The sequence below is a fragment of the Oncorhynchus mykiss genome, chromosome 21 (assembly GCF_013265735.2).
Source record: "Oncorhynchus mykiss isolate Arlee chromosome 21, USDA_OmykA_1.1, whole genome shotgun sequence".
Classification (NCBI taxonomy): Eukaryota; Metazoa; Chordata; class Actinopteri; order Salmoniformes; family Salmonidae; genus Oncorhynchus; species Oncorhynchus mykiss.
In genome coordinates, this window is record NC_048585.1 from 12,253,600 (window position 1) to 12,275,812 (window position 22,213).

General features: G+C 48.3%; 1 protein-coding gene across 1 annotated transcript in view; it reads right to left on the reverse strand.

Moving 5' to 3' along the window:
• The window catches only part of nell2b (NEL-like 2b), a 125,341-nt gene that overhangs the window by 53,200 nt on the left and 49,928 nt on the right, over positions 1 to 22,213 (reverse strand). The window contains exons 11-12 of the mRNA XM_036956923.1: positions 9,288 to 9,390; positions 7,268 to 7,402 (exon numbers count right to left, since the gene is read on the reverse strand). Of these exons, the coding sequence (XP_036812818.1) occupies positions 7,268 to 7,402; positions 9,288 to 9,390 (238 nt within the window). The remainder of the gene's footprint in view (positions 1 to 7,267; positions 7,403 to 9,287; positions 9,391 to 22,213) is intronic.

Consider the following 22,213-nt stretch of genomic DNA (forward strand, 5'->3'; position numbering starts at 1 on the left):
GACTGGCATGCTAAATAGATCTGGGCTCTGCATTGTAGCGTGGAGTATTTTTACCACCTCATGGTTGGAGTATGATGGGGAATAAGGTAGTAAGGCTTGCAGTATGAACAACCGGAGAGACTGCCAGCTGTGGCAAATTAACCTTGCTGCAATGTACCATGGGTATTTTTAACCCACCAGTGGTGGGAGTATGATGGACCGGGGCCTAAGGCTGTGAGGCTGGTCTGATGAGTGGAGGGGTCAGGGGTCGTAGAGGTGGTACAGGTCATTTATGGCTGTGAGGCTGGTCTGATGAGTGGAGGGGTCAGGGGTCGTAGAGGTGGTACAGGTCATTTATGGCTGTGAGGCTGGTCTGATGAGTGGAGGGGTCAGGGGTCGTAGAGGTGGTACAGGTCATTTATGGCTGTGAGGCTGGTCTGATGAGTGGAGGGGTCAGGGGTCGTAGAGGTAGTACAGGTCATTTATGGCTGTGAGGCTGGTCTGATGAGTGGAGGGGTCAGGGGTCGTAGAGGTGGTACAGGTCATTTATGGCTGTGAGGCTGGTCTGATGAGTGGAGGGGTCAGGGGTCGTAGAGGTGGTACAGGTCATTTATGGCTGTGAGGCTGGTCTGATGAGTGGAGGGGTCAGGGGTCGTAGAGGTGGTACAGGTCATTTATGGCTGTGAGGCTGGTCTGGTGAGTGGAGGGGTCAGGGGTCGTAGAGGTGGTACAGGTCATTTATGGCTGTGAGGCTGGTTTGGTGAGTGGAGGGGTCAGGGGTCGTAGAGGTGGTACAGGTCATTTATGGCTGTGAGGCTGGTCTGATGAGTGGAGGGGTCAGGGGTCGTTGAGGTAGTACAGGTCATTTATGGCTGTGAGGCTGGTCTGATGAGTGGAGGGGTCAGGGGTCGTAGAGGTGGTACAGGTCATTTATGGCTGTGAGGCTGGTCTGGTGAGTGGAGGGGTCAGGGGTCGTAGAGGTGGTACAGGTCATTTATGGCTGTGAGGCTGGTCTGGTGAGTGGAGGGGTCAGGGGTCGTAGAGGTGGTACAGGTCATTTATGGCTGTGAGGCTGGTCTGGTGAGTGGAGGGGTCAGGGGTCGTAGAGGTGGTACAGGTCATTTATGGCTGTGCGGCTGGTCTGGTGAGTGGAGGGGTCAGGGGTCGTAGAGGTGGTACAGGTCATTTATGTCTGTGAGGCTGGTCTGATGAGTGGAGGGGTCAGGGGTCGTAGAGGTAGTACAGGTCATTTATGGCTGTGAGGCTGGTCTGATGAGTGGAGGGGTCAGGGGTCGTAGAGGTGGTACAGGTCATTTATGGCTGTGAGGCTGGTCTGGAGAGTGGAGGGGTCAGGGGTCGTAGAGGTGGTACAGGTCATTTATGGCTGTGAGGCTGGTCTGATGAGTGGAGGGGTCAGGGGTCGTAGAGGTGGTACAGGTCATTTATGGCTGTGAGGCTGGTCTGATGAGTGGAGGGGTCAGGGGTCGTAGAGGTAGTACAGGTCATTTATGGCTGTGAGGCTGGTCTGGTGAGCGGAGGGGTCAGGGGTCGTAGAGGTGGTACAGGTCATTTATGGCTGTGAGGCTGGTCTGATGAGCGGAGGGGTCAGGGGTCGTAGAGGTGGTACAGGTCATTTATGGCTGTGAGGCTGGTCTGGTGAGTGGAGGGGTCAGGGGTCGTAGAGGTGGTACAGGTCATTTATGGCTGTGAGGCTGGACTGGTGAGCGGAGGGGTCAGGGGTCGTAGAGGTGGTACAGGTCATTTATGGCTGTGAGGCTGGTCTGGTGAGTGGAGGGGTCAGGGGTCGTAGAGGTGGTACAGGTCATTTATGGCTGTGAGGCTGGTCTGATGAGTGGAGGGGTCAGGGGTCGTAGAGGTGGTACAGGTCATTTATGGCTGTGAGGCTGGTCTGATGAGTGGAGGGGTCAGGGGTTGTAGAGGTAGTACAGGTCATTTATGGCTGTGAGGCTGGTCTGATGAGTGGAGGGGTCAGGGGTCGTAGAGGTGGTACAGGTCATTTATGGCTGTGAGGCTGGTCTGATGAGTGGAGGGGTCAGGGGTCGTAGAGGTGGTACAGGTCATTTATGGCTGTGAGGCTGGTCTGATGAGTGGAGGGGTCAGGGGTCGTAGAGGTGGTACAGGTCATTTATGGCTGTGAGGCTGGTCTGGTGAGTGGAGGGGTCAGGGGTCGTAGAGGTGGTACAGGTCATTTATGGCTGTGAGGCTGGTCTGATGAGTGGAGGGGTCAGGGGTCGTAGAGGTGGTACAGGTCATTTATGGCTGTGAGGCTGGTCTGATGAGTGGAGGGGTCAGGGGTCGTAGAGGTAGTACAGGTCATTTATGGCTGTGAGGCTGGTCTGATGAGTGGAGGGGTCAGGGGTCGTAGAGGTGGTACAGGTAATTTATGGCTGTGAGGCTGGTCTGATGAGTGGAGGGGTCAGGGGTCGTAGAGGTGGTACAGGTCATTTATGGCTGTGAGGCTGGTCTGATGAGTGGAGGGGTCAGGGGTCGTAGAGGTGGTACAGGTCATTTATGGCTGTGAGGCTGGTCTGATGAGTGGAGGGGTCAGGGGTCGTAGAGGTGGTACAGGTCATTTATGGCTGTGAGGCTGGTCTGATGAGTGGAGGGGTCAGGGGTCGTAGAGGTAGTACAGGTCATTTATGGCTGTGAGGCTGGTCTGATGAGTGGAGGGGTCAGGGGTCGTAGAGGTGGTACAGGTCATTTATGGCTGTGAGGCTGGTCTGATGAGTGGAGGGGTCAGGGGTCGTAGAGGTGGTACAGGTCATTTATGGCTGTGAGGCTGGTCTGATGAGTGGAGGGGTCAGGGGTCGTAGAGGTGGTACAGGTCATTTATGGCTGTGAGGCTGGTCTGGTGAGTGGAGGGGTCAGGGGTCGTAGAGGTGGTACAGGTCATTTATGGCTGTGAGGCTGGTCTGATGAGTGGAGGGGTCAGGGGTCGTAGAGGTGGTACAGGTCATTTATGGCTGTGAGGCTGGTCTGATGAGTGGAGGGGTCAGGGGTCGTAGAGGTGGTACAGGTCATTTATGGCTGTGAGGCTGGTCTGGTGAGTGGAGGGGTCAGGGGTCGTAGAGGTGGTACAGGTCATTTATGGCTGTGAGGCTGGTCTGGTGAGTGGAGGGGTCAGGGGTCGTAGAGGTGGTACAGGTCATTTATGGCTGTGAGGCTGGTCTGATGAGTGGAGGGGTCAGGGGTCGTAGAGGTGGTACAGGTCATTTATGGCTGTGAGGCTGGTCTGATGAGTGGAGGGGTCAGGGGTCGTAGAGGTAGTACAGGTCATTTATGGCTGTGAGGCTGGTCTGATGAGTGGAGGGGTCAGGGGTCGTAGAGGTGGTACAGGTCATTTATGGCTGTGAGGCTGGTCTGATGAGTGGAGGGGTCAGGGGTCGTAGAGGTAGTACAGGTCATTTATGGCTGTGAGGCTGGTCTGATGAGTGGAGGGGTCAGGGGTCGTAGAGGTGGTACAGGTCATTTATGGCTGTGAGGCTGGTCTGATGAGTGGAGGGGTCAGGGGTCGTAGAGGTGGTACAGGTAATTTATGGCTGTGAGGCTGGTCTGATGAGTGGAGGGGTCAGGGGTCGTAGAGGTGGTACAGGTCATTTATGGCTGTGAGGCTGGTCTGGTGAGTGGAGGGGTCAGGGGTCGTAGAGGTGGTACAGGTCATTTATGGCTGTGAGGCTGGTCTGATGAGTGGAGGGGTCAGGGGTCGTAGAGGTGGTACAGGTCATTTATGGCTGTGAGGCTGGTCTGATGAGTGGAGGGGTCAGGGGTCGTAGAGGTGGTACAGGTCATTTATGGCTGTGAGGCTGGTCTGGTGAGTGGAGGGGTCAGGGGTCGTAGAGGTGGTACAGGTCATTTATGGCTGTGAGGCTGGTCTGGTGAGTGGAGGGGTCAGGGGTCGTAGAGGTGGTACAGGTCATTTATGGCTGTGAGGCTGGTCTGATGAGTGGAGGGGTCAGGGGTCGTAGAGGTGGTACAGGTCATTTATGGCTGTGAGGCTGGTCTGATGAGTGGAGGGGTCAGGGGTCGTAGAGGTAGTACAGGTCATTTATGGCTGTGAGGCTGGTCTGATGAGTGGAGGGGTCAGGGGTCGTAGAGGTGGTACAGGTCATTTATGGCTGTGAGGCTGGTCTGATGAGTGGAGGGGTCAGGGGTCGTAGAGGTAGTACAGGTAATTTATGGCTGTGAGGCTGGTCTGATGAGTGGAGGGGTCAGGGGTCGTAGAGGTGGTACAGGTCATTTATGGCTGTGAGGCTGGTCTGATGAGTGGAGGGGTCAGGGGTCGTAGAGGTGGTACAGGTCATTTATGGCTGTGAGGCTGGTCTGATGAGTGGAGGGGTCAGGGGTCGTAGAGGTGGTACAGGTCATTTATGGCTGTGAGGCTGGTCTGGTGAGTGGAGGGGTCAGGGGTCGTAGAGGTGGTACAGGTCATTTATGGCTGTGAGGCTGGTCTGATGAGTGGAGGGGTCAGGGGTCGTAGAGGTGGTACAGGTCATTTATGGCTGTGAGGCTGGTCTGATGAGTGGAGGGGTCAGGGGTCGTAGAGGTGGTACAGGTCATTTATGGCTGTGAGGCTGGTCTGATGAGTGGAGGGGTCAGGGGTCGTAGAGGTGGTACAGGTCATTTATGGCTGTGAGGCTGGACTGGTGAGCGGAGGGGTCAGGGGTCGTAGAGGTGGTACAGGTCATTTATGGCTGTGAGGCTGGTCTGATGAGTGGAGGGGTCAGGGGTCGTAGAGGTGGTACAGGTCATTTATGGCTGTGAGGCTGGTCTGATGAGTGGAGGGGTCAGGGGTCGTAGAGGTAGTACAGGTCATTTATGGCTGTGAGGCTGGTCTGGTGAGCGGAGGGGTCAGGGGTCGTAGAGGTGGTACAGGTCATTTATGGCTGTGAGGCTGGTCTGATGAGTGGAGGGGTCAGGGGTCGTAGAGGTGGTACAGGTCATTTATGGCTGTGAGGCTGGTCTGATGAGTGGAGGGGTCAGGGGTCGTAGAGGTGGTACAGGTCATTTATGGCTGTGAGGCTGGTCTGGTGAGTGGAGGGGTCAGGGGTCGTAGAGGTGGTACAGGTCATTTATGGCTGTGAGGCTGGTCTGGTGAGTGGAGGGGTCAGGGGTCGTAGAGGTGGTACAGGTCATTTATGGCTGTGAGGCTGGTCTGATGAGTGGAGGGGTCAGGGGTCGTAGAGGTGGTACAGGTCATTTATGGCTGTGAGGCTGGTCTGATGAGTGGAGGGGTCAGGGGTCGTAGAGGTAGTACAGGTCATTTATGGCTGTGAGGCTGGTCTGATGAGTGGAGGGGTCAGGGGTCGTAGAGGTGGTACAGGTCATTTATGGCTGTGAGGCTGGTCTGGAGAGTGGAGGGGTCAGGGGTCGTAGAGGTGGTACAGGTCATTTATGGCTGTGAGGCTGGTCTGATGAGTGGAGGGGTCAGGGGTCGTAGAGGTGGTACAGGTCATTTATGGCTGTGAGGCTGGTCTGATGAGTGGAGGGGTCAGGGGTCGTAGAGGTAGTACAGGTCATTTATGGCTGTGAGGCTGGTCTGGTGAGCGGAGGGGTCAGGGGTCGTAGAGGTGGTACAGGTCATTTATGGCTGTGAGGCTGGTCTGATGAGTGGAGGGGTCAGGGGTCGTAGAGGTGGTACAGGTCATTTATGGCTGTGAGGCTGGTCTGATGAGTGGAGGGGTCAGGGGTCGTAGAGGTGGTACAGGTCATTTATGGCTGTGAGGCTGGTCTGATGAGTGGAGGGGTCAGGGGTCGTAGAGGTGGTACAGGTCATTTATGGCTGTGAGGCTGGTCTGATGAGTGGAGGGGTCAGGGGTCGTAGAGGTGGTACAGGTCATTTATGGCTGTGAGGCTGGACTGGTGAGCGGAGGGGTCAGGGGTCGTAGAGGTGGTACAGGTCATTTATGGCTGTGAGGCTGGTCTGATGAGTGGAGGGGTCAGGGGTCGTAGAGGTGGTACAGGTCATTTATGGCTGTGAGGCTGGTCTGATGAGTGGAGGGGTCAGGGGTCGTAGAGGTAGTACAGGTCATTTATGGCTGTGAGGCTGGTCTGGTGAGCGGAGGGGTCAGGGGTCGTAGAGGTGGTACAGGTCATTTATGGCTGTGAGGCTGGTCTGATGAGTGGAGGGGTCAGGGGTCGTAGAGGTGGTACAGGTCATTTATGGCTGTGAGGCTGGTCTGATGAGTGGAGGGGTCAGGGGTCGTAGAGGTGGTACAGGTCATTTATGGCTGTGAGGCTGGTCTGATGAGTGGAGGGGTCAGGGGTCGTAGAGGTGGTACAGGTCATTTATGGCTGTGAGGCTGGACTGGTGAGCGGAGGGGTCAGGGGTCGTAGAGGTGGTACAGGTCATTTATGGCTGTGGGGCTGTTCTGATGAGTGGAGGGGTCAGGGGTCGTAGAGGTGGTACAGGTCATTTATGGCTGTGAGGCTGGTCTGGTGAGTGGAGGGGTCAGGGGTCGTAGAGGTGGTACAGGTCATTTATGGCTGTGAGGCTGGACTGGTGAGCGGAGGGGTCAGGGGTCGTAGAGGTGGTACAGGTCATTTATGGCTGTGAGGCTGGTCTGATGAGTGGAGGGGTCAGGGGTCGTAGAGGTGGTACAGGTCATTTATGGCTGTGAGGCTGGTCTGGTGAGTGGAGGGGTCAGGGGTCGTAGAGGTGGTACAGGTCATTTATGGCTGTGAGGCTGGTCTGGTGAGTGGAGGGGTCAGGGGTCGTAGAGGTAGTACAGGTCATTTATGGCTGTGAGGCTGGTCTGATGAGTGGAGGGGTCAGGGGTCGTAGAGGTGGTACAGGTAATTTATGGCTGTGGGGCTGTTCTGATGAGTGGAGGGGTCAGAGGTCGTAGTAATGAAAGGTTTCCTAGAGATCATATGGAATCAGAAGAGCGTAATTATAAGCCCCCTAAATTTCTCCTGCTTAAAGTAGACGCCTCTGCTTGGAATCGTAGTCATCCCTGTACCTACTTACACAGCCCTACAGTATATGATTGTAATTGCAAACTAAGATAAACATTAAAAACAATGAAGTCCAAGCTCCTCGAAGGACCACTTCTAAATGAGGCATTGGAGTTTTGCACAACCAGCAAAGCTGGGCCACAACAGAGAAGAGAGCCAAAGATCACAAGGTGCACAAGCAGCAAAGCTGGGCCACAACAGAGAAGAGAGCCAAAGATCACAAGGATTAGTAGATAGAATGGACTGAGGCGATGAAGATGACTTAAATGAGTGTTGGCTTAGTGATGCTATTGTTGTAGTAAGAGTACTGCACCTCCACAGTACGCGCTGTCATCCCTCAGGGCGCGGTAGCCATCTTTACAGCTGCAGCAGGACCCAGCCTCCAGGTTCACACATTCTGAGTTCTCCACACAGCTGGGACTGTGGCCCTCCACACAGAAATGATGACCTGAGAGGGGGAAAGAGACAGAGACTGTCTGGTCATTCTACAGCTGATAAATCACCCTTACTGGGTTGTCTTAAACCTGTGTGTGTGTGTGTGTGTGTGTGTGTGTGTGTGTGTGTGTGTGTGTGTGTGTGTGTGTGTGTGTGTGTGTGTGTGTGTGTGTGTGTGTGTGTGTGTGTGTGTGTGTGTGTGTGTGTGTGTGTGTGTGTGCGTGTGTGTGCGTGTGTGTGTGTGCGTGTGTGTGCGTGTGTGTGTGTGCGTGTGCGTGCGTGCGTGTGTGTGTGCATGTGTGTGAGAGAGAGAGAGGGTGTGAGAGTGTGTGTTATACTAGACAAGGCGTGCTTTCTTTCCTCAAACAGTTTGTCCCTGTCTCCTTCCCCTGGCCATAGACAAATAACTAGATAGACAGAACAACAGGTATGTATGGCTGAAACCACGGTTCACTCTGCAGGAACACGGGTCAGTCTGCAGGAACACGGGTCAGTCTGCAGGAACACGGGTCAGTCTGCAGGAACACGGGTCAGTCTGCAGGAACACGGGTCAGTCTGCAGGAACACGGTTCACTCTGCAGGAACACGGTTCACTCTGCAGGAACACGGGTCAGTCTGCAGGAACACGGGTCAGTCTGCAGGAACACGGGTCAGTCTGCAGGAACACGGTTCACTCTGCAGGAACACGGTTCACTCTGCAGGAACACGGGTCACTCTGCAGGAACACGGGTCAGTCTGCAGGAACACGGGTCAGTCTGCAGGAACACGGGTCAGTCTGCAGGAACACGGGTCAGTCTGCAGGAACACGGTTCACTCTGCAGGAACACGGTTCACTCTGCAGGAACACGGGTCAGTCTGCAGGAACACGGTTCACTCTGCAGGAACACGGGTCAGGAGGAAACAAGACTTCATCAGAGAACAGTAACATGTTGTTTTTAGTTTTTATTTATTTAAATTTTTTATTGAAAGTTTAAAACATACAATATACTTGCAGTGAAGCAGCTCAACAACTACATCACATGAGTCGTCTAACAGACTCCCATCCAGAGCGACACACAGAAGCAACCAGGGTCAACGCCCTGCTCAAGGGCACGTTGACAGATCTCCCACAAGGTCAAACAACCAACAAAATGAACAAAATAGAAAAAAAAGAGAAAGACAAAGGAAAACCGAAAACAACAACACAAAAAACAACAAAGACATCAAGGACAACAAAAATCCTAACAGCAAGGCCAACTGAATATGTTTGAGTGCATGTATGGCACTATTTACCTGTGTGCATGTATGGCACTATTTACCTGTGTGTGTGTGTCCGTGCATGTGCACGTGTGCATTTGAATGAGAGTGTGTGTATATGCATGTGTACAAACAACTGCACGGCATCAGCCTCCGGCAAACCGGCGTTAGCTGTAGAAACACTGGCCAGTAACGTGTTGTTAAGGCCTGGTGGAAACTGGAATAGAACAGTATGTGTTGCTGTCACAGAGATGCATGGCTGTGTGCTGACCACGTCTAGTGTGTATGTGGGTAATATCATGAGGGCGTTCCAAATCGCCTATTCTCTTTATAGCGCACTACTTTGGACCAGGGCACATACGGCTGAGGTCAAAAGTAGTGCACTAAAAGTAGTGCATTTGGGACACAACCCAGGTTCCACCGTGAGAGAGAGAGGCCTCATTACCAGCCAAGCAGGAGACATACATCATCTTAGGAGGGAGCAGACCGACTTTTAATATCCATTCTCCCTTATCTATTACACAGAGCTTCAATACTATCTCACTATCACTCCAAGAATCTGTGTGTGTGTGTGTGTGTGTGTGTGTGTGTGTGTGTGTGTGTGTGTGTGTGTGTGTGTGTGTGTGTGTGTGTGTGTGTGTGTGTGTGTGTTCCAGACATACCTCTGCAGACTTTGCAGCAGCGGTCTGTAAGGGTGATGTGTTCAGACTCGGGGCAGGTCAGTTCAGGACAGGGAGCGTTCTCCACCCTCTGCATACTGTGCTCCTGTAAAACCATGACACCACAGGTGCTTACAGTAACATCTCTGTCAAAATCCATCTTCTCTGCTTTAGGCATGGACATCCCACTTCTAACAACAATAGATCATTATATTAGATGCTAATATATCCAAATATGTATTATATTTATTTGGTTTATTTATCTATTTGACAGCCATGAAAGCTTTAGTTTCATAAAATAAATACATCTCTGGGGTTTGCTGCTTTTCAACCTGTCTATAGTCAAGCTGCTCTGTGAGACAGGTCTATAGTCAAGCTGTTCTGTGAGACGTGTCTATAGTCAAGCTGTTCTGCGAGACGTGTCTTTAGTCAAGCTGTTCTGTCCTGTGAGACGTGTCTATAGTCAAGCTGTTCTGTGAGACGTATCTGTAATTAACTGTTCTGTGAGACGTGTCTATAGTCAAGCTGTTCTGTGAGACGTGTCTATAGTCAAGCTGTTCTGTCCTGTGAGACGTGTCTACAGCCAAGCTGTTCTGTGAGACGTGTCTATAGTCAAGCTGTTCTGTGAGACGTGTCTATAGTCTAGCTGTTCTGTGAGACGTGTCTATAGTCAAGCTGTTCTGTGAGACAGGTCTATAGTCAAGCTGTTCTGTGAGACATGTCTATAGTCTAGCTGTTCTGTGAGACGTGTCTATGGTCTAGCTGTTCTGTGAGACGTGTCTATAGTCAAGCTGTTCTGTGAGACGTGTCTATAGTCAAGCTGTTCTGTGAGACGTGTCTATAGTCAAGCTGTTCTGTGAGACGTGTCTATAGTCAAGCTGTTCTGTGAGACAGGTCTATAGTCAAGCTGTTCTGTGAGATGTGTCTATAGTCTAGCTGTTCTGTGAGACATGAGTATGGTCTAGCTGTTCTGTGAGACGTGTCTATAGTCAAGCTGTTCTGTGAGACGTGTCTATAGTCAAGCTGTTCTGTGAGACGTGTCTATAGTCAAGCTGTTCTGTCCTATGAGACGTGTCTATAGTCAAGCTGTTCTGTGAGACGTGTCTACAGTCAAGCTGTTCTGTGAGACGTGTCTATAGTCAAGCTGTTCTGTCCTGTGAGACGTGTCTACAGTCAAGCTGTTCTGTGAGACATGTCTATAGTCAAGCTGTTCTGTGAGACGTGTCTATAGTCTAGCTGTTCTGTGAGACGTGTCTATAGTCAAGCTGTTCTGTGAGACAGGTCTATAGTCAAGCTGTTCTGTGAGACGTGTCTATAGTCTAGCTGTTCTGTGAGACGTGTCTATGGTCTAGCTGTTCTGTGAGACGTGTCTATAGTCAAGCTGTTCTGTGAGACGTGTCTATAGTCAAGCTGTTCTGTGAGACGTGTCTATAGTCAAGCTGTTCTGTGAGACAGGTCTATAGTCAAGCTGTTCTGTGAGACGTGTCTATAGTCTAGCTGTTCTGTGAGACGTGTCTATGGTCTAGCTGTTCTGTGAGACGTGTCTATAGTCAAGCTGTTCTGTGAGACTTGTCTATAGTCAAGCTGTTCTGTGAGACGTGTCTATAGTCAAGCTGTTCTGTCCTATGAGACGTGTCTATAGTCAAGCTGTTCTGTGAGACGTGTCTACAGTCAAGCTGTTCTGTGAGACGTGTCTATATTCAAGCTGTTCTGTGAGACGTGTCTATATTCAAGCTGTTCTGTGAGACGTGTCTACAGTCAAGCTGTTCTGTCCTGTGAGACGTGTCTATAGTCAAGCTGTTCTGTCCTGTGAGACGTGTCTATAGTCAAGCTGTTCTGTCCTGTGAGATGTGTCTATAGTTAAGCTGTTCTGTGAGACGTGTCTATATTCAAGCTGTTTTGTGAGACGTGTCTATATTCAAGCTGTTCTGTCCTGTGAGACATGTCTGTATTCAAACTGATCTGTGAGACGTGTCTATAGTCAAGCTGTTCTGTGAGACGTGTCTATAGTCAAGCTGTTCTGTGAGACGTGTCTATAGTCAAGCTGTTCTGTGAGACGTGTCTATAGTCAAGCTGTTCTGTCCTGTGAGACGTGTCTATAGTCAAGCTGTTCTGTCCTGTGAGACGTGTCTATAGTCAAGCTGTTCTGTCCTGTGAGACGTGTCTATAGTTAAACTGGTCTGTGAGACGTGTCTAGATTCAAGTTGTTTTGTGAGACGTGTCTATAGTCAAGCTGTTCTGTGAGACGTGTCTACAGTCAAGCTGTTCTGTGAGACGTGTCTATATTCAAGCTGTTCTGTGAGACGTGTCTATATTCAAGCTGTTCTGTGAGACGTGTCTACAGTCAAGCTGTTCTGTCCTGTGAGACGTGTCTATAGTCAAGCTGTTCTGTCCTGTGAGACGTGTCTATAGTCAAGCTGTTCTGTCCTGTGAGATGTGTCTATAGTCAAGCTGTTCTGTCCTGTGAGACGTGTCTATAGTTAAGCTGTTCTGTGAGACGTGTCTATATTCAAGCTGTTTTGTGAGACGTGTCTATATTCAAGCTGTTCTGTCCTGTGAGACGTGTCTGTATTCAAGCTGTTCTGTGAGACGTGTCTATAGTCAAGATGTTCTGTGAGACGTGTCTATAGTCAAGCTGTTCTGTGAGACGTGTCTATAGTCAAGCTGTTCTGTGAGACTTGTCTATAGTCAAGCTGTTCTGTGAGACGTGTCTATAGTCAAGCTGTTCTGTGAGACGTGTCTATAGTCAAGCTGTTCTGTGAGACGTGTCTGTAATTAACTGTTCTGTGAGACGTGTCTACAGTCAAGCTGTTCTGTGAGACGTGTCTACAGTCAAGCTGTTCTGTGAGACGTGTCTGTAATTAACTGTTCTGTGAGACGTGTCTATAGTCAAGCTGTTCTGTGAGACGTGTCTGTAATTAACTGTTCTGTGAGACGTGTCTATAGTCAAGCTGTTCTGTGAGACGTGTCTATAGTCAAGCTGTTCTGTGAGACGTGTCTATAGTCTAGCTGTTCTGTGAGACGTGTCTATAGTCAAGCTGTTCTGTGAGACGTGTCTATAGTCAAGCTGTTCTGTGAGACGTGTCTATAGTCAAGCTGTTCTGTCCTGTGAGACGTGTCTATAGTCAAGCTGTTCTGTGAGACGTGTCTATAGTCAAGCTGTTCTGTGAGACGTGTCTATAGTCAAGCTGTTCTGTCCTGTGAGACGTGTCTATAGTCAAGCTGTTCTGTCCTGTGAGACGTGTCTATAGTCAAGCTGTTCTGTCCTGTGAGACGTGTCTATAGTCAAGCTGTTCTGTCCTGTGAGATGTGTCTATAGTCAAGCTGTTCTGTCCTGTGAGACGTGTCTATAGTTAAGCTGTTCTGTGAGACGTGTCTATATTCAAGCTGTTTTGTGAGACGTGTCTATTTTCAAGCTGTTCTGTCCTGTGAGACGTGTCTATAGTCAAGCTGTTCTGTCCTGTGAGATGTGTCTATAGTCAAGCTGTTCTGTCCTGTGAGACGTGTCTATAGTCAAGCTGTTCTGTCCTGTGAGACGTGTCTATAGTCAAGCTGTTCTGTCCTGTGAGATGTGTCTATAGTCAAGCTGTTCTGTCCTGTGAGACGTGTCTATAGTTAAGCTGTTCTGTGAGACGTGTCTATATTCAAGCTGTTTTGTGAGACGTGTCTATATTCAAGCTGTTCTGTCCTGTGAGACGTGTCTGTATTCAAGCTGTTCTGTGAGACGTGTCTATAGTCAAGATGTTCTGTGAGACGTGTCTATAGTCAAGCTGTTCTGTGAGACGTGTCTATAGTCAAGCTGTTCTGTGAGACTTGTCTATAGTCAAGCTGTTCTGTGAGACGTGTCTATAGTCAAGCTGTTCTGTGAGACGTGTCTATAGTCAAGCTGTTCTGTGAGACGTGTCTGTAATTAACTGTTCTGTGAGACGTGTCTACAGTCAAGCTGTTCTGTGAGACGTGTCTACAGTCAAGCTGTTCTGTGAGACGTGTCTGTAATTAACTGTTCTGTGAGACGTGTCTATAGTCAAGCTGTTCTGTGAGACGTGTCTGTAATTAACTGTTCTGTGAGACGTGTCTATAGTCAAGCTGTTCTGTGAGACGTGTCTATAGTCAAGCTGTTCTGTGAGACGTGTCTATAGTCAAGCTGTTCTGTGAGACGTGTCTGTAATTAACTGTTCTGTGAGACGTGTCTATAGTCAAGCTGTTCTGTGAGACTTGTCTATAGTCAAGCTGTTCTGTGAGACGTGTCTATAGTCAAGCTGTTCTGTGAGACGTGTCTATAGTCAAGCTGTTCTGTGAGACGTGTCTGTAATTAACTGTTCTGTGAGACGTGTCTACAGTCAAGCTGTTCTGTGAGACGTGTCTACAGTCAAGCTGTTCTGTGAGACGTGTCTGTAATTAACTGTTCTGTGAGACGTGTCTATAGTCAAGCTGTTCTGTGAGACGTGTCTGTAATTAACTGTTCTGTGAGACGTGTCTATAGTCAAGCTGTTCTGTGAGACGTGTCTATAGTCAAGCTGTTCTGTGAGACGTGTCTATAGTCAAGCTGTTCTGTGAGATGTGTCTATAGTCAAGCTGTTCTGTGAGACGTGTCTATAGTCAAGCTGTTCTGTGAGACGTGTCTATAGTCAAGCTGTTCTGTGAGACGTGTCTATAGTCAAGCTGTTCTGTGAGACGTGTCTATAGTCTAGCTGTTCTGTTAGACGTGTCTATAGTCAAGCTGTTCTGTGAGACGTGTCTATAGTCAAGCTGTTCTGTGAGACGTGTCTATAGTCAAGCTGTTCTGTGAGACGTGTCTATAGTCAAGCTGTTCTGTGAGACGTGTCTATAGTCAAGCTGTTCTGTGAGACGTGTCTATAGTCAAGCTGTTCTGTGAGACAGGTCTATAGTCAAGCTGTTCTGTGAGATGTGTCTATAGTCTAGCTGTTCTGTGAGACATGAGTATGGTCTAGCTGTTCTGTGAGACGTGTCTATAGTCAAGCTGTTCTGTGAGACGTGTCTATAGTCAAGCTGTTCTGTGAGACGTGTCTATAGTCAAGCTGTTCTGTCCTATGAGACGTGTCTATAGTCAAGCTGTTCTGTGAGACGTGTCTACAGTCAAGCTGTTCTGTGAGACGTGTCTATAGTCAAGCTGTTCTGTCCTGTGAGACGTGTCTACAGTCAAGCTGTTCTGTGAGACATGTCTATAGTCAAGCTGTTCTGTGAGACGTGTCTATAGTCTAGCTGTTCTGTGAGACGTGTCTATAGTCAAGCTGTTCTGTGAGACAGGTCTATAGTCAAGCTGTTCTGTGAGACGTGTCTATAGTCTAGCTGTTCTGTGAGACGTGTCTATGGTCTAGCTGTTCTGTGAGACGTGTCTATAGTCAAGCTGTTCTGTGAGACGTGTCTATAGTCAAGCTGTTCTGTGAGACGTGTCTATAGTCAAGCTGTTCTGTGAGACAGGTCTATAGTCAAGCTGTTCTGTGAGACGTGTCTATAGTCTAGCTGTTCTGTGAGACGTGTCTATGGTCTAGCTGTTCTGTGAGACGTGTCTATAGTCAAGCTGTTCTGTGAGACTTGTCTATAGTCAAGCTGTTCTGTGAGACGTGTCTATAGTCAAGCTGTTCTGTCCTATGAGACGTGTCTATAGTCAAGCTGTTCTGTGAGACGTGTCTACAGTCAAGCTGTTCTGTGAGACGTGTCTATATTCAAGCTGTTCTGTGAGACGTGTCTATATTCAAGCTGTTCTGTGAGACGTGTCTACAGTCAAGCTGTTCTGTCCTGTGAGACGTGTCTATAGTCAAGCTGTTCTGTCCTGTGAGACGTGTCTATAGTCAAGCTGTTCTGTCCTGTGAGATGTGTCTATAGTTAAGCTGTTCTGTGAGACGTGTCTATATTCAAGCTGTTTTGTGAGACGTGTCTATATTCAAGCTGTTCTGTCCTGTGAGACATGTCTGTATTCAAACTGATCTGTGAGACGTGTCTATAGTCAAGCTGTTCTGTGAGACGTGTCTATAGTCAAGCTGTTCTGTGAGACGTGTCTATAGTCAAGCTGTTCTGTGAGACGTGTCTATAGTCAAGCTGTTCTGTCCTGTGAGACGTGTCTATAGTCAAGCTGTTCTGTCCTGTGAGACGTGTCTATAGTCAAGCTGTTCTGTCCTGTGAGACGTGTCTATAGTTAAACTGGTCTGTGAGACGTGTCTAGATTCAAGTTGTTTTGTGAGACGTGTCTATAGTCAAGCTGTTCTGTGAGACGTGTCTACAGTCAAGCTGTTCTGTGAGACGTGTCTATATTCAAGCTGTTCTGTGAGACGTGTCTATATTCAAGCTGTTCTGTGAGACGTGTCTACAGTCAAGCTGTTCTGTCCTGTGAGACGTGTCTATAGTCAAGCTGTTCTGTCCTGTGAGACGTGTCTATAGTCAAGCTGTTCTGTCCTGTGAGATGTGTCTATAGTCAAGCTGTTCTGTCCTGTGAGACGTGTCTATAGTTAAGCTGTTCTGTGAGACGTGTCTATATTCAAGCTGTTTTGTGAGACGTGTCTATATTCAAGCTGTTCTGTCCTGTGAGACGTGTCTGTATTCAAGCTGTTCTGTGAGACGTGTCTATAGTCAAGATGTTCTGTGAGACGTGTCTATAGTCAAGCTGTTCTGTGAGACGTGTCTATAGTCAAGCTGTTCTGTGAGACTTGTCTATAGTCAAGCTGTTCTGTGAGACGTGTCTATAGTCAAGCTGTTCTGTGAGACGTGTCTATAGTCAAGCTGTTCTGTGAGACGTGTCTGTAATTAACTGTTCTGTGAGACGTGTCTACAGTCAAGCTGTTCTGTGAGACGTGTCTACAGTCAAGCTGTTCTGTGAGACGTGTCTGTAATTAACTGTTCTGTGAGACGTGTCTATAGTCAAGCTGTTCTGTGAGACGTGTCTGTAATTAACTGTTCTGTGAGACGTGTCTATAGTCAAGCTGTTCTGTGAGACGTGTCTATAGTCAAGCTGTTCTGTGAGACGTGTCTATAGTCTAGCTGTTCTGTGAGACGTGTCTATAGTCAAGCTGTTCTGTGAGACGTGTCTATAGTCAAGCTGTTCTGTATGACGTGTCTATAGTCAAGCTGTTCTGTCCTGTGAGACGTGTCTATAGTCAAGCTGTTCTGTGAGACGTGTCTATAGTCAAGCTGTTCTGTGAGACGTGTCTATAGTCAAGCTGTTCTGTCCTGTGAGACGTGTCTATAGTCAAGCTGTTCTGTCCTGTGAGACGTGTCTATAGTCAAGCTGTTCTGTCCTGTGAGACGTGTCTATAGTCAAGCTGTTCTGTCCTGTGAGATGTGTCTATAGTCAAGCTGTTCTGTCCTGTGAGACGTGTCTATAGTTAAGCTGTTCTGTGAGACGTGTCTATATTCAAGCTGTTTTGTGAGACGTGTCTATTTTCAAGCTGTTCTGTCCTGTGAGACGTGTCTATAGTCAAGCTGTTCTGTCCTGTGAGATGTGTCTATAGTCAAGCTGTTCTGTCCTGTGAGACGTGTCTATAGTCAAGCTGTTCTGTCCTGTGAGACGTGTCTATAGTCAAGCTGTTCTGTCCTGTGAGATGTGTCTATATTCAAGCTGTTCTGTCCTGTGAGACGTGTCTATAGTTAAGCTGTTCTGTGAGACGTGTCTATATTCAAGCTGTTTTGTGAGACGTGTCTATATTCAAGCTGTTCTGTCCTGTGAGACGTGTCTGTATTCAAGCTGTTCTGTGAGACGTGTCTATAGTCAAGATGTTCTGTGAGACGTGTCTATAGTCAAGCTGTTCTGTGAGACGTGTCTATAGTCAAGCTGTTCTGTGAGACTTGTCTATAGTCAAGCTGTTCTGTGAGACGTGTCTATAGTCAAGCTGTTCTGTGAGACGTGTCTATAGTCAAGCTGTTCTGTGAGACGTGTCTGTAATTAACTGTTCTGTGAGACGTGTCTACAGTCAAGCTGTTCTGTGAGACGTGTCTACAGTCAAGCTGTTCTGTGAGACGTGTCTGTAATTAACTGTTCTGTGAGACGTGTCTATAGTCAAGCTGTTCTGTGAGACGTGTCTGTAATTAACTGTTCTGTGAGACGTGTCTATAGTCAAGCTGTTCTGTGAGACGTGTCTATAGTCAAGCTGTTCTGTGAGACGTGTCTATAGTCAAGCTGTTCTGTGAGACGTGTCTGTAATTAACTGTTCTGTGAGACGTGTCTATAGTCAAGCTGTTCTGTGAGACTTGTCTATAGTCAAGCTGTTCTGTGAGACGTGTCTATAGTCAAGCTGTTCTGTGAGATGTGTCTATAGTCAAGCTGTTCTGTGAGACGTGTCTGTAATTAACTGTTCTGTGAGACGTGTCTACAGTCAAGCTGTTCTGTGAGACGTGTCTACAGTCAAGCTGTTCTGTGAGACGTGTCTGTAATTAACTGTTCTGTGAGACGTGTCTATAGTCAAGCTGTTCTGTGAGACGTGTCTGTAATTAACTGTTCTGTGAGACGTGTCTATAGTCAAGCTGTTCTGTGAGACGTGTCTATAGTCAAGCTGTTCTGTGAGACGTGTCTATAGTCAAGCTGTTCTGTGAGATGTGTCTATAGTCAAGCTGTTCTGTGAGACGTGTCTATAGTCAAGCTGTTCTGTGAGACGTGTCTATAGTCAAGCTGTTCTGTGAGACGTGTCTATAGTCAAGCTGTTCTGTGAGACGTGTCTATAGTCTAGCTGTTCTGTTAGACGTGTCTATAGTCAAGCTGTTCTGTGAGACGTGTCTATAGTCAAGCTGTTCTGTGAGACGTGTCTATAGTCAAGCTGTTCTGTGAGACGTGTCTATAGTCAAGCTGTTCTGTGAGACGTGTCTATAGTCAAGCTGTTCTGTGAGACGTGTCTATAGTCAAGCTGTTCTGTGAGACAGGTCTATAGTCAAGCTGTTCTGTGAGATGTGTCTATAGTCTAGCTGTTCTGTGAGACATGAGTATGGTCTAGCTGTTCTGTGAGACGTGTCTATAGTCAAGCTGTTCTGTGAGACGTGTCTATAGTCAAGCTGTTCTGTGAGACGTGTCTATAGTCAAGCTGTTCTGTCCTATGAGACGTGTCTATAGTCAAGCTGTTCTGTGAGACGTGTCTACAGTCAAGCTGTTCTGTGAGACGTGTCTATAGTCAAGCTGTTCTGTCCTGTGAGACGTGTCTACAGTCAAGCTGTTCTGTGAGACATGTCTATAGTCAAGCTGTTCTGTGAGACGTGTCTATAGTCTAGCTGTTCTGTGAGACGTGTCTATAGTCAAGCTGTTCTGTGAGACAGGTCTATAGTCAAGCTGTTCTGTGAGACGTGTCTATAGTCTAGCTGTTCTGTGAGACGTGTCTATGGTCTAGCTGTTCTGTGAGACGTGTCTATAGTCAAGCTGTTCTGTGAGACGTGTCTATAGTCAAGCTGTTCTGTGAGACGTGTCTATAGTCAAGCTGTTCTGTGAGACAGGTCTATAGTCAAGCTGTTCTGTGAGACGTGTCTATAGTCTAGCTGTTCTGTGAGACGTGTCTATGGTCTAGCTGTTCTGTGAGACGTGTCTATAGTCAAGCTGTTCTGTGAGACTTGTCTATAGTCAAGCTGTTCTGTGAGACGTGTCTATAGTCAAGCTGTTCTGTCCTATGAGACGTGTCTATAGTCAAGCTGTTCTGTGAGACGTGTCTACAGTCAAGCTGTTCTGTGAGACGTGTCTATATTCAAGCTGTTCTGTGAGACGTGTCTATATTCAAGCTGTTCTGTGAGACGTGTCTACAGTCAAGCTGTTCTGTCCTGTGAGACGTGTCTATAGTCAAGCTGTTCTGTCCTGTGAGACGTGTCTATAGTCAAGCTGTTCTGTCCTGTGAGATGTGTCTATAGTTAAGCTGTTCTGTGAGACGTGTCTATATTCAAGCTGTTTTGTGAGACGTGTCTATATTCAAGCTGTTCTGTCCTGTGAGACATGTCTGTATTCAAACTGATCTGTGAGACGTGTCTATAGTCAAGCTGTTCTGTGAGACGTGTCTATAGTCAAGCTGTTCTGTGAGACGTGTCTATAGTCAAGCTGTTCTGTGAGACGTGTCTATAGTCAAGCTGTTCTGTCCTGTGAGACGTGTCTATAGTCAAGCTGTTCTGTCCTGTGAGACGTGTCTATAGTCAAGCTGTTCTGTCCTGTGAGACGTGTCTATAGTTAAACTGGTCTGTGAGACGTGTCTAGATTCAAGTTGTTTTGTGAGACGTGTCTATAGTCAAGCTGTTCTGTGAGACGTGTCTACAGTCAAGCTGTTCTGTGAGACGTGTCTATATTCAAGCTGTTCTGTGAGACGTGTCTATATTCAAGCTGTTCTGTGAGACGTGTCTACAGTCAAGCTGTTCTGTCCTGTGAGACGTGTCTATAGTCAAGCTGTTCTGTCCTGTGAGACGTGTCTATAGTCAAGCTGTTCTGTCCTGTGAGATGTGTCTATAGTCAAGCTGTTCTGTCCTGTGAGACGTGTCTATAGTTAAGCTGTTCTGTGAGACGTGTCTATATTCAAGCTGTTTTGTGAGACGTGTCTATATTCAAGCTGTTCTGTCCTGTGAGACGTGTCTGTATTCAAGCTGTTCTGTGAGACGTGTCTATAGTCAAGATGTTCTGTGAGACGTGTCTATAGTCAAGCTGTTCTGTGAGACGTGTCTATAGTCAAGCTGTTCTGTGAGACTTGTCTATAGTCAAGCTGTTCTGTGAGACGTGTCTATAGTCAAGCTGTTCTGTGAGACGTGTCTATAGTCAAGCTGTTCTGTGAGACGTGTCTGTAATTAACTGTTCTGTGAGACGTGTCTACAGTCAAGCTGTTCTGTGAGACGTGTCTACAGTCAAGCTGTTCTGTGAGACGTGTCTGTAATTAACTGTTCTGTGAGACGTGTCTATAGTCAAGCTGTTCTGTGAGACGTGTCTGTAATTAACTGTTCTGTGAGACGTGTCTATAGTCAAGCTGTTCTGTGAGACGTGTCTATAGTCAAGCTGTTCTGTGAGACGTGTCTATAGTCTAGCTGTTCTGTGAGACGTGTCTATAGTCAAGCTGTTCTGTGAGACGTGTCTATAGTCAAGCTGTTCTGTATGACGTGTCTATAGTCAAGCTGTTCTGTCCTGTGAGACGTGTCTATAGTCAAGCTGTTCTGTGAGACGTGTCTATAGTCAAGCTGTTCTGTGAGACGTGTCTATAGTCAAGCTGTTCTGTCCTGTGAGACGTGTCTATAGTCAAGCTGTTCTGTCCTGTGAGACGTGTCTATAGTCAAGCTGTTCTGTCCTGTGAGACGTGTCTATAGTCAAGCTGTTCTGTCCTGTGAGATGTGTCTATAGTCAAGCTGTTCTGTCCTGTGAGACGTGTCTATAGTTAAGCTGTTCTGTGAGACGTGTCTATATTCAAGCTGTTTTGTGAGACGTGTCTATTTTCAAGCTGTTCTGTCCTGTGAGACGTGTCTATAGTCAAGCTGTTCTGTCCTGTGAGATGTGTCTATAGTCAAGCTGTTCTGTCCTGTGAGACGTGTCTATAGTCAAGCTGTTCTGTCCTGTGAGACGTGTCTATAGTCAAGCTGTTCTGTCCTGTGAGATGTGTCTATATTCAAGCTGTTCTGTCCTGTGAGACGTGTCTATAGTTAAGCTGTTCTGTGAGACGTGTCTATATTCAAGCTGTTTTGTGAGACGTGTCTATATTCAAGCTGTTCTGTCCTGTGAGACGTGTCTGTATTCAAGCTGTTCTGTGAGACGTGTCTATAGTCAAGATGTTCTGTGAGACGTGTCTATAGTCAAGCTGTTCTGTGAGACGTGTCTATAGTCAAGCTGTTCTGTGAGACTTGTCTATAGTCAAGCTGTTCTGTGAGACGTGTCTATAGTCAAGCTGTTCTGTGAGACGTGTCTATAGTCAAGCTGTTCTGTGAGACGTGTCTGTAATTAACTGTTCTGTGAGACGTGTCTACAGTCAAGCTGTTCTGTGAGACGTGTCTACAGTCAAGCTGTTCTGTGAGACGTGTCTGTAATTAACTGTTCTGTGAGACGTGTCTATAGTCAAGCTGTTCTGTGAGACGTGTCTGTAATTAACTGTTCTGTGAGACGTGTCTATAGTCAAGCTGTTCTGTGAGACGTGTCTATAGTCAAGCTGTTCTGTGAGACGTGTCTATAGTCAAGCTGTTCTGTGAGACGTGTCTGTAATTAACTGTTCTGTGAGACGTGTCTATAGTCAAGCTGTTCTGTGAGACTTGTCTATAGTCAAGCTGTTCTGTGAGACGTGTCTATAGTCAAGCTGTTCTGTGAGATGTGTCTATAGTCAAGCTGTTCTGTGAGACGTGTCTGTAATTAACTGTTCTGTGAGACGTGTCTACAGTCAAGCTGTTCTGTGAGACGTGTCTACAGTCAAGCTGTTCTGTGAGACGTGTCTGTAATTAACTGTTCTGTGAGACGTGTCTATAGTCAAGCTGTTCTGTGAGACGTGTCTGTAATTAACTGTTCTGTGAGACGTGTCTATAGTCAAGCTGTTCTGTGAGACGTGTCTATAGTCAAGCTGTTCTGTGAGACGTGTCTATAGTCAAGCTGTTCTGTGAGATGTGTCTATAGTCAAGCTGTTCTGTGAGACGTGTCTATAGTCAAGCTGTTCTGTGAGACGTGTCTATAGTCAAGCTGTTCTGTGAGACGTGTCTATAGTCAAGCTGTTCTGTGAGACGTGTCTATAGTCTAGCTGTTCTGTTAGACGTGTCTATAGTCAAGCTGTTCTGTGAGACGTGTCTATAGTCAAGCTGTTCTGTGAGACGTGTCTATAGTCAAGCTGTTCTGTGAGACGTGTCTATAGTCAAGCTGTTCTGTCCTGTGAGACGTGTCTATAGTCAAGCTGTTCTGTGAGACGTGTCTATAGTCAAGCTGTTCAGTGAGACGTGTCTATAGTCAAGCTGTCCTGTGAGACGTGTCTATAGTCAAGCTGTTCTGTCCTGTGAGACGTGTCTAT